Consider the following 14,795-nt stretch of genomic DNA (forward strand, 5'->3'; position numbering starts at 1 on the left):
TTCTCCAAAGTCCATGTGCCATTGGTTTCTAATGCACGCATCTCTTCTTTCATGGCCAACTGCCAACCATGATCTTGCATTGCTTCTTTGAAGGATCTTGGCTCCTTCCCACCTGTAATAGCTGCAACGAAATTTCGGTGTTTTGCAGAAAACTTATCACAACTAACATAATGTGATATAGGATACGGCATACCTGAGGGAGGAGTAGCAATTGGGTTGGGTGATGCTTCGGATGGACTATTTCTTGCAACTTGAGTATGAGTGACAAAATCCCGGTATTTGGGATTCGGGAATTTTGGTCGATGCCCACGCCCCATTAAGTCAGGTGCCGTGGGGTCTTCATCGTGACCTGCTGTCGGGTCAGGGGCGGCGGGACTGCCGGAGTGGGCAGGGCCGTGGTTGGGGTGCTGGGCGCTGCTGCCTGCGTGGCAGAGCTAGGGGCAGCCACAGGTTGCTGTGATGGCAGTCCGTCGTCACTGTCAAACCAAGGAGGGTCATCCTCCATATTTATTGTGGCATTAATTCCATCCGTTGCTATGTCTATATTAGTACTCTCGGCATCCAAGTAGGGGTACACATCCTCAAAAAAACGAACATCACGAGACACAAAAAATTCCTTTTTATCAAGATCAAATAAATACCATCCCTTCTTCCCAAAAGGGTATCCGGCAAATATGCATTTACGACTACGGCTTGCAAATTTATCACCTTTAGCACGTTGATTATGAGCAAAACATAAAGACCCAAAAACACGTAGCTCACTAAAAAAAGGAGGGGAGCCAAACAACATCTCATAGGTGTTTTATTTCCTAAGAGTATAGAAGGTGTTCTATTAATAATATGAGCCGCAGCAAGAGCACATTCCCCCCAAAAATAAATTGGTAACCCCCCCTGAAATCGAAGGGCACGAGCAACATTAAGGATGTGTTGGTGTTTTCTTTCTACCCTCCCATTCTGTTGAGGAGTTCCTACACATGAGGTTTGAAACAATATACCCTGGGCAAGGAAATAATTTTTCAAGCAAAAAAATTCGGTACCATTATCACTCCTCACAATTTTTATTTTCTGGGAAAATTGCCTATCAATCATAGCAATAAAAGACATAAATATCTTAAATACTTCAGTTTTATCAACTAATAAATATATCCATACGGCACGAGAATAATCATCAACTAAAGTCAAAAAATAATGCGCACCACAAGATGAAGGTTCGGCATAAGGACCCCAAAGATCACAATGTACTATTTCAAAAATACGGGAAGCTTTATTATCACTTAAAGGAAATTTGTCTCTAGTGTGTTTAGAACGATGACACACTTCACAATTTTTATTTAAATGACCATTAAAATTTCTAAGAAAAGGTAGTAGCTTTACAACTTTTTCGGATGGATGTCCCAACCGTTTATGCCAAAGTTTCAATGTATCTTCAACTGAAATAGCCGCAATAGATGCATCTTCCCATAGATAATATAGTCCATCCTTGAGATCACCCGTTCCAATCACCTCCCTAGTGCGTTGGTCCTGTATAGTTCACAATTGAGAGTTAGTTATGACTTCACAATTATTAGTAGAACATAATTGTGAAACCGAAATCAAGTTACAATTTAATTTAGGAACATAAAGCACATTGGGAAGAATTATTTTATCCGTTATTTTTACAACGCCTTCTTTCATAGCAATCACATTGTTGCCGCCATCCGGAAGGCCAACATTGCAAGATGGAACGTCATGAACGTCCTTTAGGCAAGAAAAATCGCCGGTCACATGATGAGAACATCCGGTGTCAATAATCCACTTACCATTCACACGGTGAGATGGATGTGGAGAGTTACCCATAACGGCCATCACGGCTTGCCATTGCTCGGGGGTGAGGTGCGGCATTGTAGAGGCCGAATTATTTTGGGGTGGAGGTGCAGCCGCAGGTGTTGCATTGGCCTTGACAGGCGCACCCCTCCCACGTCCTGCTCCACGAGAATCATCCTTCGACCCATATTTTTCAACATACCACGAAGGAACCCCATGTTTATCAAAGCATGTTGTGGCATCATGCCCTTTCTTGTGGCAATGTTGGCAGACTAGAGCAGCCCTCTCTGCTCGTGAGAGACGCGGTTTGGAATTATTGTCCATCCGCACCGCAAACCCAGCCACCTCCGGTGTCTCGTCTTTAAGAAGAGCAATGCCGCGGACTCGTTCTTCCTGAGCAATTGTTTGAAAAGCTCGATTCAAGGAGGGCAGGGGATCTTGAGATAATAAAGTGGATCGAAGGGCAGCATAGTAGTCCGAGTATAAGCCGAGCAGAAATTGTTGAAGGCGATCTCCTTCTCGACGATGAGCATGTTGTTTTCCAACGTCACAAGTACATTTACCACATTTACAATTGATGAGAGGCTCGTGCTTGTCTAGTTCATCCCACAGGACTGAAAGCTTGCTAAAATATACTGCTACAGGCATGGTTTTAGTTTGTTCACACCGATTAATTTCGGATTTAATTTGCTGAATTCTAGGACCGTTAACAAGCCCAAAGCGTTCATGTAAGTCATCCCAAAGCTTCTTTGCATTGTCATAGTTAGAGAGCATGGACCGAACCTCAGGGTCAATTGTACTCATAAGCCAAGAGACAAGCATACAATGTATCGTCACCCAATCGTCCTTCGTACACGGGGGTGTGTAGCTCGTGATAGTACCATCGAGGAAGCCGAATTTCCTTCTCGAAGACAAAGCAATAAAGATAGCATGAGACCAGTCATTAAAATTGTTCAGTTTTAAGCGTTGGGAGGTAATAAAATCGCCTGGGCGATCATGAGGGCCAAGGTAGAAGGGAGAGTTAGACTCAATTTTGGAAGGGGGTGGTGGCGGTGGGGTGACACTATCACCCATGGTGGCCGATTAAAAAAAAATTTGTAATTTTTATTATTGAAGCAACCTTAGCTCCGATACCATGTTAAGATTGAAGTTCAAAGCTCGATCATATTATTCCAAGATCACAAATATTTATACAACTCATCTCCTTGAGCTACAAGGAATAGAACTAGCAAATATAATCCTATTAGGAAACAAACTATCCTTTCCTAAGATAAGATAGAATATATATAGCAAATAAATATATCTTGCCTAACCATATGATTTTGTAAAGATACTATGTTATCTTTCCTAATAATTATACTTCGTATAAAATGTTATTTTTAACTAATTTTATATAAATTAATAATCAAAGTTTGTAAAATTGAACAATTTCTTCCACATGAAAGTATTAATCCGCAATGAATTACTTGTACAAGTTAAAAAAAATGTCAAGAAATAAATCTGTGAGCAGTACTACAAAATACTTCTTCATATCTCTATACGTTAAAATAATGTGATTTTTACGTTTGTCAATACAAAATTCCGACCATTATATTATTTAATAATCAATAAACTAAATTATAAATACTAGTAGATAACTTGAAAGTATACATTGTGATGAATTAAACCGTGTTCCACTTGATTAAATTTTGCCTTATACTGTTATACATAGTCAGATGAAAGTTTATGCACATTGTAAGTGTTGTAAATAAAAAAGAAGTAATGAATAATCAAATTTATTTTATTTTGAAGGCAAACGTAGTTGGCATCACAATATTTACACCATGTACTTCGTATTAATTTTTGCCAACTCAAGGTCAAAATAATGTTTTAAATTCACCACTGTAATTGGCATCCTTAATCAAAATGGGCCCTCGTAATCACATGCAATTTTGGTTGTTGAACATTACCAACCAAGACACTAACTTAACACAGCTCAGGTTGTATGTGATTTAATGATTTTACAAGGAATTGACGTCTCTTTTTTTTTTTTTTTTTTTTGACAAGTTTATATATTACATGAAAATGACAATACTTGTGTTTTTTCAAGTTTAACTTTGTTATTCATAGGACTTGAATGATTATTTTAAACTACTAGAACTACCCTTTTTGTTATGCCTACCAACTTGGTTTTTGTTTCCTCTTACTCTATTCACATCATTGCATCTACGTTTTTAGCCATCGACAAAAAGAAGGGAGGTGGAGGGTTTTGAAGGGGATACTACGTATCAATTATTAGTTGGTTCAAAACTAGTACGACATTTACGATTTGTGACACGTAAATAAATATATTGATATTTTAGGATCGCGATAATCTGATAATGGCAATTGCCACCAGAGAAACCCAAGTATATTTTTTCTGTATTATGTATTGTAATAATTTTATTAATGGTCAAGGTCATTGATGATACAATAATGAATTAAAATTCATTTTTATTTTCTATTTATAAAAAATATGGACAATTAGTAGTCAATAATACTAATGTGAAACAATAATTTAGTACTTTTTGGGTGGTTAAAATGACATGCATAAGAATTGAATCTGAGTTTAAGATAAGTTGTGATAGAAATGGCTTTTAAGATAAGTTTCTAACTTTTGTTGTTTACGCAACATAACCAAATGATTGATAGAACTCGCCAATTATCTTTAAAAGATAGCTTTTGGATTTAAATGTTTTTGGTTGAAAAGTTCAATGCCCCACAGATAAAGAAGTTGAAGTTTACAATATCATCAATCACGTTTTAGTTTTAACTTTGAAAATTCAAACCATATTTAAATTCATGTAAAAAATAATAATAAGATCATAAAAAAGGATCGGACAACCAAACTCAAAGTAAAAGGTCTAATCATGTTAACTCAAATTTAGATTTATGTCAATGCATATCCCATTAAATTAAAATCCGATTAGTTAGAGATATTAACAATTTAAACATCCTAAATAATTCCGATTTGGTCAAACATTCATCGCAAAATTAACATATCTTTAAGGAATAATCCAAGACAATCATCAACATAAATAAGTATATACTAACTCCTGCAAAAGTCAGTTGTTAATTGTTAAGGATTCTCAAATCTTACAAATTACAAATAACTTACCACAAAAATTGAATAAATCAACAAAATTAATAAAAACATTGGATTATAAAACAAGAACAAATTGAATCTACAAGATTACATCTCTTCTCAGTTCTCACTAACTAGCTAGTTAGAAACTAAATAAAGTGGGCCTTGTACATTTTTTTTTGGGGCCTGAAATATCCTCTCTTTTTTATCATCTCCTTAATAAAAAAAATATTTGGAGAGCATAAATAAAATATTTAAATATCTGAGTTTCTCTCTCATCAACCAAATAGATTCTTTGGAAGGTATTGACCCAAAATGCCACGTGTTGAAAATGGGCAAATTGTACTTATAAAAGCCCAAATACCCAAAAACACAAAAGTAGGGCCCACATTGGGTTGCCATACTTCTTCACCTGTGCTGTCTATTTCTCCTCCATTCCTTTGCCTTTGGGACTCTCTTTTTCAGACTTAAATCATGAGCACTACTACCAGTTGTACATGAATTTTTAATTTTTTTTGGCAAATATAATAAAATTATACTGTATGAGAGAATAATGCCTGAAATTATGGGATTTTCCATCCCCTCATTTAGTTTTATCATACAGTAATTAAACATGTCATCACCCTTTTCGGTTTTGGGGTGCTATTCATAATCCCGGGATTAAATTTTGTTTACATCAACGCCTTGTAAGGCTGTAAGGCTCTCTTTACACCAAAAAATAAATTATCGTCCCCAATTTTTTGGGTTTAATATAATGTTGGTGTAGTAAGTTTGACCTCTAGCAAGTTGTAAGGTTGGATAGAGGGCACGTCACATCTTCTGATCTTATCTTAGCCGATTATTACTCATTTGGTTGACATCTTGAGGGAAATTCATGTCCTGTTACAGCCCACATGGTGCAATTATTATTATTAGTGCCAAAAAATAGTAAAAAAAAAATACATATAGCAATTAAAAAATTTCACATCATATTGTATATTTGTAGAAATTTTAATAAAGTATAAACAGGGAAAAACAGAGTGAAGCATAACATTTTGTCTATTCCAAAAGTTATGGCAAATCCAATCAAATATCATTTCAAAGTGTTAATATATATACCCCCACTGTATGCATGTATGAATATTCACCACTCCTAATTTTCAACCCTATATATATTTAAACAAGTCATGCATGTGCCCAACAATTCTCATAGGTCCACAAAGAAATTATAGGTATCTAATCTTGGTGCAATTCAAAATTTCAACTATCATTTAGGTCGACCATTCTAAAATATTAGGTCACTTTCTATTACTAAGCCGAACTGATTTTGATCATATATCATTTCGTTAGACAAGACTAGTATACCGGGGTACGATGAAGTTAAACCTTCAAAACTAAGATGAGTGGAGTACTATAATCCCGAAGGGGACTAGGTTTTATCATGACCAACAAGGTTTTCATAACGCAACCAACAAAGTTTTGAAGTTAAAGTAAGAAATTTATTTGGCAAAAGGAGTGGAAAATTCAAAGAATAAGCTAGAGAGAAAGATGTTGGGGCAATTTGGTGTTATATTAAGGTGTTAAAGTGACGTATCAACGAAAACAATCCCATAGAAAATTACAGATGAGGTATGGAACATGTATAACCTACACAAATGTAGTTAGTGGACCACCTGGGACCAAGATGCTATACACACAAAAGTTGAAAACAATAATAATGACAATAATTTCAAATACTTTTTCCGTTTCTTAATACACGCAACAGGTTGACTTTTAATGTTCGTATTAACAAAGTCAACTTGTTACATGTAAAGTCAACTTGTTGCTTGTATTAAGAAACAGAAGCAGTATTAAACAAGTAGGAGGTCGAATTAAATGAAATAATATTACCATTAATTGTATATGGTTCGTGGTCCATGGCTAAGCTGTACAAAAGAGGCACATGATTATGTAACCCCGCCATTGGTACGCGTGAATTTATAATGTCAACACTATCACACCTCCCATTTTACTTGGAATTTCACATGCTTACAAAACTAATCCCCCTCACCTCCCTTACAACAAAACAAATGTTCTTAATTTGTTTTGTTTTCCCTCTATCAAGGGAAATTTGTCATTTTAAATTTGGCCCATCATCTATAACTACTAACTACAACTTGGATGCAAAAAAATAAAATATCACCTGAGATGTCATGCTAATGTAACCTAACAAGAATCCTATACAATTCAATCGGTAGTTACATGTTTTTTGCTATCCGATGTTAATCTCTCTTGACTCCGATCTAATAGCATAAAGTTCACTCCGCTACTAGGTCCCTCCTTAAGTACAGCTCTTATGTCGACTATGATAAAGATTGAGAATTCAATTCACACTGATGACCCTAAAAATCTGGGATGGATCCCGAAAGATCCAACCCACCTCTTAACGGAATAATACCACACCCAACAAAAAAGGGGTAGGAAAATGCAAAAAAGGCCAAGAAATGGAATACATTAATTTCCTATCCCAAAAACACACTACACTCACTCCCATCCAATCTTAATCCTGTAATCTGAGGATGGACCCTGTAAAATGAGAGGGCTAAGCCCCACAACCCCTGACCATTCCCCCATCTCACCCTTTGAAAATGACACCCCTCGATTCTTCCTTAATGTAGGAAACTCATACACGGCAGATATAATTGACACTTTCAAGTCCAACCAACGACTCATAATATACCCCCTTTCATACTAAAAACAAAATGTAAAATTAAATTCTATTTACTCCCGTGGACCATCCCACACAAATCTTCACATTCCGTCAAAAAAAATATATAAAAAGTTGATATTTTGAAAATATATATTCAATAATCAGTACTGCTCGTGTTTATAAAATCAATACAGTCAAAATAAATACACAAATTATGCGAGAATTCAATAATAAGAAATTTTTTAAAGAACGGAGGGAGCACTTGTGCTAAGTGTAGCAAACTAGTAATAGTAGTTGTAATCAAAGTTGAAAACCCTGGAAAACATTTGTGGCAAAATTCTCCTCGTTCAACGTGATAGCTCACCGTCCTTGACCCCTCCTTCATTTCCCTTTTTCTTTTCCTACCTCTAATATTATTCTATTTATATTTATTTTCGCTTTCTCTCTCTAGAAAATACATATATTTGGTCCGCAAAGCAAGACAGTGACAAATCCTCGTGCTAATCATACTAGTCCTAATCTTCAATCACGTATTCACGTTCTACCTTTGTTATTTGCAAAAATCTTTGCATGTAAGTCCATCCTTTTCATTTTGGGACCCCTTAAAACTCACACTACTATACTATTCTTCTACTCTAATCAATTAGTATCTTAACCATTTGTTTAATCAAATCATAACCACCTCGATCCTTATTAATTAGATCTCCCTTAATCTTTCGTTAACACGAGGTACCTACACGTATGTATCGTAAGAGGATACTTACAAACACCCTTGCCCGCCCAGCATGTGGGATTAGATTTGGCTACGTACGTACACCTAACAGTTCATGATTAAATAACTAGTAAGAGTAGTAACTCGTTATTTTTTATTATTAGTCGACTTAATTAGGAGAATATTATATTGATACGGAATATTTATTGATGAGTCTGGAAAGGATATATTATTTTATTCTAAGTTAGAACATCATTACTTGACCAGAGTCTAAACAGTGATTATATAATATTTAATATTTTCACGATATTCAAGAGATTACGTAGACAGGTGCAGAGATAATGAAGACAGCAATACAACATTAGTCTACGAATAAAGTCAATAAATACATCCCCTAATGCACAGTATTAGTATTAGCAGTATTAGATTCTACATTATAGTAATACCATCTGGATTTTGTCTCATTAGTGGAAGCAAATAAATAGGGATTTGGGTGGGAAGATTCCAGGTTAATCAACATTATTTTAAAATGACAGATTAATTAAATTAAATTAGAAAGCAACGTACCATGTGAGAAGGGTAATGTTGATTAGGTTGATAACCCATGTAGTCAAAGTAATTGTAGGTGGTAGGACCCGTCGCGTCATAACCTGAACCGAAACCGGAACCTGGGTGAGGTTGAGCTTGACCTTGGCTAGATAAAGATGAGCCATCAGAAGTTTGAGGCTCTTCATCTTCTTCTAAATCATCATCAATTTGGCATTCCAAATTAACCCCAAATAATCTCACCCTTTTTGAATTACCACCGCCTGATTTTCTTCCCTTTTGCCTAACTTCTGTCCCTACAAAATCATCATCATTATTTATACTATAATTATATTTAATTAATGGCTTTAACTAACTTTTTTGAAACTTAAACAAAATCATATTATTATTACTCGTATTATAATATTCGTGTAACTGAATTTATTTCATTAATTAATGTTATCCCACGTGCCTGTTTAATTAGTCTTTTTTTTCCCTGATATAATTATGTAGGTGTGTAGTACTTTAATAATTATACGTCACCATCTAACCATACAAGTCTCATAGTATCATATAATTAAATCATTAAGATTAAGAGTATCATTTAGAGTGATTATTATCTAGATTATTATACTTGTCAAACGAATTAGTTAGGCTGATTTCACTGATTGTGTTTAGTCAAAAACAACTTTTCAGATATTTTTAACAAATGAAAATATAAATAACTAATTTATCAGATCAGATTATTTTTGCCTGACTTTCAACATAATAAGTCAGAAAATTTTCAAGAATTTGTACTCCTTGACAGTACAACAACAGCAAACTGGTTTACTCTTTCTTATTACTCCGTACCCAGTTTTTACATCCTGATTATAATTACGTTCCCATTGTGATCTCAAATGAACAAATAGTTTACTACATCCGTCTCATACTTGCAACGATTAGACATTTTTTCTCTATACTTTATATCAAATTATCGTAAATAATATTAAGCGGAGGTAGTAAATAAAAATCGAGAACAGAGGAAAACGTGGAATGAACCACATTCCTCCTAGGTAATTGGATGGTGTCAGTCACGCACTCCAATGAGCGTAACCGTACATCTTCTTCTCATTTACTCCGTATTACTATATTTTATTTAATTAATATTTACAAAATATTTGGATATAAACGGATTTTTCGGGAAATAAACATAAAAGGGAAGAAATCATGATTTTATTTTATTTTTTAAAAATAATAAAAGGAAACACATGAAACAAAAATAAGGGAACAAAGAAACAAAAGAAGGCGAAACATCCAACTTGATGATGAGTTGACGATTACGAGACGATATTTTTCTTTTCCAATTTTATTTTCATTTTTACCCCTTAAATAAAAATTAAATTAAAATAAAATTCGATATTTTTATTTTTTTACTCCGAACATTTTAATTTTTATATTACCTGCATGAAGAGACTCAGGGCGGTAGGACGGATATGAAGCACTCTGGTGTTGTTGAACCGTTGCACCATTACAATAGCCCTGCGACGGCACAACGCCGTAGTTACTCTGATGATTGTTGTATCGGATTTGATGATTATTTTGTGCGGGAGGATGATGATTATGATTATGATGAGGCGACGGAGCGGTACCGCGTCGTCGCCAACCGATGAAGAAGCGGTCGGATTCGAAGCGATGACGCTGAAACAAAACGACGTCGCCGGCGTCAAGTTTCTTCTCTTTAACGTAACGACTCCAACCTTTAGTCAACACATAGCTTTGACTACTATTCCAGTAAGAGTACCGAAACTTCCAGCACTTTCCAGACTCATCTTCGAACCCTAGTAAGACTCCGCCGCCGCCGCTTGTTTTGTCGCCGGAGGAATCGGCGACGGCGGTGGCGTTGGCGAGGGGGAAGTATTTTTCAGCGTGCTGTTTCGGGATGACGAGACGGTTTAATTTACCGACGTCGGAAGGGGTTAAGGGTTTTTCGAACATGTATTCTTGGTCGGCGGAGGAAGGGGAGGAGGAGGTTGTATCGGATCGGTCAATGGCGGCGGTGGAGGTGCTATTGTTGTCGGAATCGACGTCGTCGAGTTTTGATGAGAGGGAAAGGGAGGAATGGTAGAAGAAGGGGAGGGGTTTTTGGTGGTGGTGGTCCATTGTAGTTGGGGTGTACCAGAGTGTATCGGATGAAGGCAGGTTTAAGGAGAAATGGCTCATTTGGGATTTAAGAGAGAGAAAGTGTAGAGAGAGAAAATGATTTAGGAGTTGAAAATGAATGAGTGTTTTTTGTGGGTTGAGAAGGGAGAATATATGAAGGGGTGAGGAGAGAGAAAGAGAGAGAGATATCAGATGGTGATTTTGTGTTTGTTTTTGATTTTGAGAGGAAATGGGTGGAAATAAAAGTTAATAAGTGAGAGAATGAGTAAGAAAGAGAAACAATTTAAGGTTTTGGTGTAATCATCTCAAATCTCCACCCTTTTCATGTCTTTCTTTATTTGTGTTTTTATTATTAAGATTAAGAATAATCGACCTGATATGTTTTGATTTTCTTACTAGTCTAAGTTTTTTTTATCTAGGGGTGTTGTATGATATTTATTAAGTTTGTGAAGAAGGATATGGAGTGTGATAGATGCATAAAGAGGTTGGGTAGAGTCAGATCTGTGCAGATACGTGTTATAACGTAAGATATGATTAATCCGTTAATATAGACCGTACCATCTAAAACAACAAAAATGATTTGCGATTTGTGGAGAATTCTAGTTGATAGATCATACATGATTCAAGTGTATCATTTTAGATTAGATTATATTATGAATCTTCTTAAAATGTTAAAGATAACATATATATTAACACAAAGTCTTATATGTGGCTGGTCACACCGTGTGGCAGGGGTTACTTTGTAGTGTAATAGGAGTTACTTGATCAATATTAAAAGGGTTTACTCTGTCAGTGTTATTAGATTACTCGGTTAGTGTCATAGAGGTTATTAATCAATCAGTATTACATGGGTTACTTAGTCAGTGTTATATGGATTACTTTGTTCTTTATAAATGATCACACCGTGTGACTAGCCACACATAAGACAGACTGATATGTTAATTCGCGAATATGAAATGATAAAGATAGACAGTTAAGCTTGGTACCCTAATTTACAATGTAGATGCTATGAGTTTGATTGACGGTCATCATTACTAATGGGGACTGGGGAGTATGAAACAATATCAAAGTTACTAATATATAATCATAATTTAAGCTAATAATTTATAAAAGATAATTTTAATTATATAAACAATTGATTGAAGAAAATTATAGAATTATACATATTAATTGACCAATTGCATAGATAAATAATAAATAATAAATAATGTAATGTATTTATCATGGACTTAATTCAAGTAATTGATATTAATTTTATGTAATTATTTGCTGATTGATTAATCTTTTATTTTCTTCGTAAATTTTTTTTTTGTTTGTTTAGTGGACACCACAGTCTCCCCTCATCACTCATATAACAGAGATATAAATTACAACATATTCATATTGGGTATCATTTGATTCGTCTCAATAATTATTTTATTATATATAATTTGTTATACTTTCTTAATTAATATAGAGTTAAAGATAACCATGGTCAAACTTATGCATTTTTGACAAATGTGCACAGTCAAAATAGGATGAACATATAGGGTCGAGGGGGTTTGTATAGATGACAAATGTCCAATCTCAAGCTCTATTTAGTTCACCTTATTTTTGCTTATTTTTTCTAATCTAATTTAATTTTTTTTCAGGATCTAAGCAGATACGAGTTATTACGTAAGATATGATTAATCCGTTATTTAATATAGACTATTGCATCTAAAACTATGGGAATGATTTCGAATTGTGGAGAATCTTAATTGATAGATAATATTACTACGATATAGTACATGTTTCAAGTGTATATTTTAGATCGGATTATATTATGAATCTTCTAAAAATGTTAAAACAACATATTATGTGAAAATAAATATATTGATTCGCAAATATGAAATGATAAAGGTAGATAGTTAGGGTATGTTCACATTTACTGAACTGAATTGAACTGATTGGAGCTAAACTGAACTGATTGGAGTTGAACTGAACTGAGCTGAAATGAATATTTTTTGAGAGAAGAAAATTAGGAGCTGAAATGAACTGAACTGAACTGATTGGAGCTGAACTGAACTGAACTGATTGGGGCTGAACTAAACTGAACTGAAATTAAGTAAATGTGAACAAGCCCTTAATCTTGGTACCCTAACTAACAGCGTAGATGGTATGAGTTTAATTGACAGTAACGTAGTTTGTGTCGACATATGAACATCATTACTAATGCGGAGTATAAAACAATATCAAATTTACTAATATATAATCATAACTTAAGCTAATAATTTTACGAAAGATTATTTTAATTTATAAACTAATTGATTGATGAAAATTATAGAATTATACATTAATTGACCGATTTCATAAACATTATAATAAATAATGTAATTTATTTATCTTGGACTTAATTCAAGAAATTGATATTTATTTTAAGTAATTCTTTGCTGATTGATTAATCTTTTATTTTTTTTCTTCGTTGATTGTGATTTTTATTTTTTATTTATTTATTTAATTATTTATTTATTTATTTATTTTTGCTGGTTGATTAATTTTTGCTTTTTATTTCAATTTCAAATGAAGAGGGGTGTTGTGGTCTTTTTTAGTGGACACCAGTCACACCACAGTCTCCCCTCTTCACTCATATGATAGAGATATAAATTACAACATAGTCATGTTCGGTGTTAGTTGATTCGTCTCAATAATTAATTTTTTATATATAATATGTTATACTTTCTTAATTAATGTAGAGTAAGATAATTATGGTCAAAGTTATGCATTTTTGACAAATGAGCACAGTCAAAGTAGGATGAACATATAGGATCGAGGGGGTTAGTATAGATGACAAATGTCCAGTCTCAAGCTTTATTTAGTTCACCTTATTTTTGCTTATTTTTTCTAATTAAATTTTATCTATTATTTTTCGAGATCTAATCTGATTGATTTGATTAAACTTTGATCTTATATGTACAATAATCCGCAAGAAAATTAAAATATATATCATATGGGTCTTATTAGATTTATATCAATGTGTATTTTTCAAATATGTCAAATTTTCAGTACGTAATTAACATATTTATCTAACGATAAAAAATTGCACATATACGATAAAGAATTATCGAAACTTACTTTTTCTGATATGCTCTATCTAGAATACTTCCTCCGTTCTTTTTTACTTGACCCGCTTTGACTTTTACACTATTCACCACCCCTCCTTTGACCGTCTTTTGTGAATAATATATAAGAAAAAACATATTCATGTGGGATCTTTTTGAACTCGTCTTAATAAATACTATCATAATATATAAATTTTATAATTTTTACTAATGGGGAATTCAAGTTATTGATCGTTAAAGTTTTGCATTGGCAAGCGTGATAAAAGAAACAAGTCAAGTAAAAAAGAACAGAGGAAGTAAGTCATAAGGTGTTTAGATAATACGATGAACTAAACATAGCCTAAGTAAGGGGTTGAGAGTTGATATAATTAAGAATATATTCCATTTGAGTTGTATTCGAGTATTAGGAGTAACATTCAAACCTTAATTTTAGGGCCTGTTCACATTTACTGAACTGAGCTGATTGGAGCTGAACTGAACTGAGCTAAAATGAATATTTTATTAGAGAAGGAAATTAAGAGCTGAACTGAACTGAACTGATTGGAGTTGAACTGAATTGAAATTAAGTAAATGTGAACAGGCCCTTAATCCAAGAGTGATTTCTTAGATTAGGATAGGAGCTACTCCCTCTGTCCCTAATTTCGTGCGTGTCCTATTTGACGTTTCATGGTCTCTAGTGCGTGTTAAAACGTATATATTTCCATTTTCATACACTGTACTTATAAATTATAAAATCTTGATATTAATAAAATATATAATTGA

At 34.0% G+C, this 14,795-nt stretch overlaps 2 protein-coding genes across 2 annotated transcripts; both read right to left on the bottom strand.

Annotated features, from left to right (window-relative positions):
• Positions 1-316: 316 nt before the first annotated feature.
• Positions 317-2,877, bottom strand: LOC145617092 (uncharacterized). The gene is made up of 3 exons (XM_081671784.1): positions 1,627-2,877; positions 1,400-1,521; positions 317-761 (listed from the first exon to the last, which is right to left on the bottom strand). Exons 1-3 carry the CDS (start codon positions 2,875-2,877, stop codon positions 317-319), a joined length of 1,818 nt encoding a protein of 605 aa, XP_081527910.1.
• A 2,143-nt stretch (positions 2,878-5,020) lies between these two features.
• LOC145617595 (B3 domain-containing protein At2g36080-like) lies at positions 5,021-11,055 on the bottom strand. Its single transcript, XM_081672310.1, has 3 exons — positions 10,254-11,055; positions 8,854-9,128; positions 5,021-5,785 (listed from the first exon to the last, which is right to left on the bottom strand). Exons 1-3 carry the CDS (start codon positions 11,011-11,013, stop codon positions 5,732-5,734), a joined length of 1,089 nt encoding a protein of 362 aa, XP_081528436.1. The 5' UTR covers positions 11,014-11,055; the 3' UTR covers positions 5,021-5,731.
• Between the last annotated feature and the right edge of the window lie 3,740 nt (positions 11,056-14,795).

Source organism: Chenopodium album, chromosome 26 (assembly GCF_948465745.1).
Source record: "Chenopodium album chromosome 26, dcCheAlbu1.1, whole genome shotgun sequence".
NCBI lineage: Eukaryota > Viridiplantae > Streptophyta > Magnoliopsida > Caryophyllales > Amaranthaceae > Chenopodium > Chenopodium album.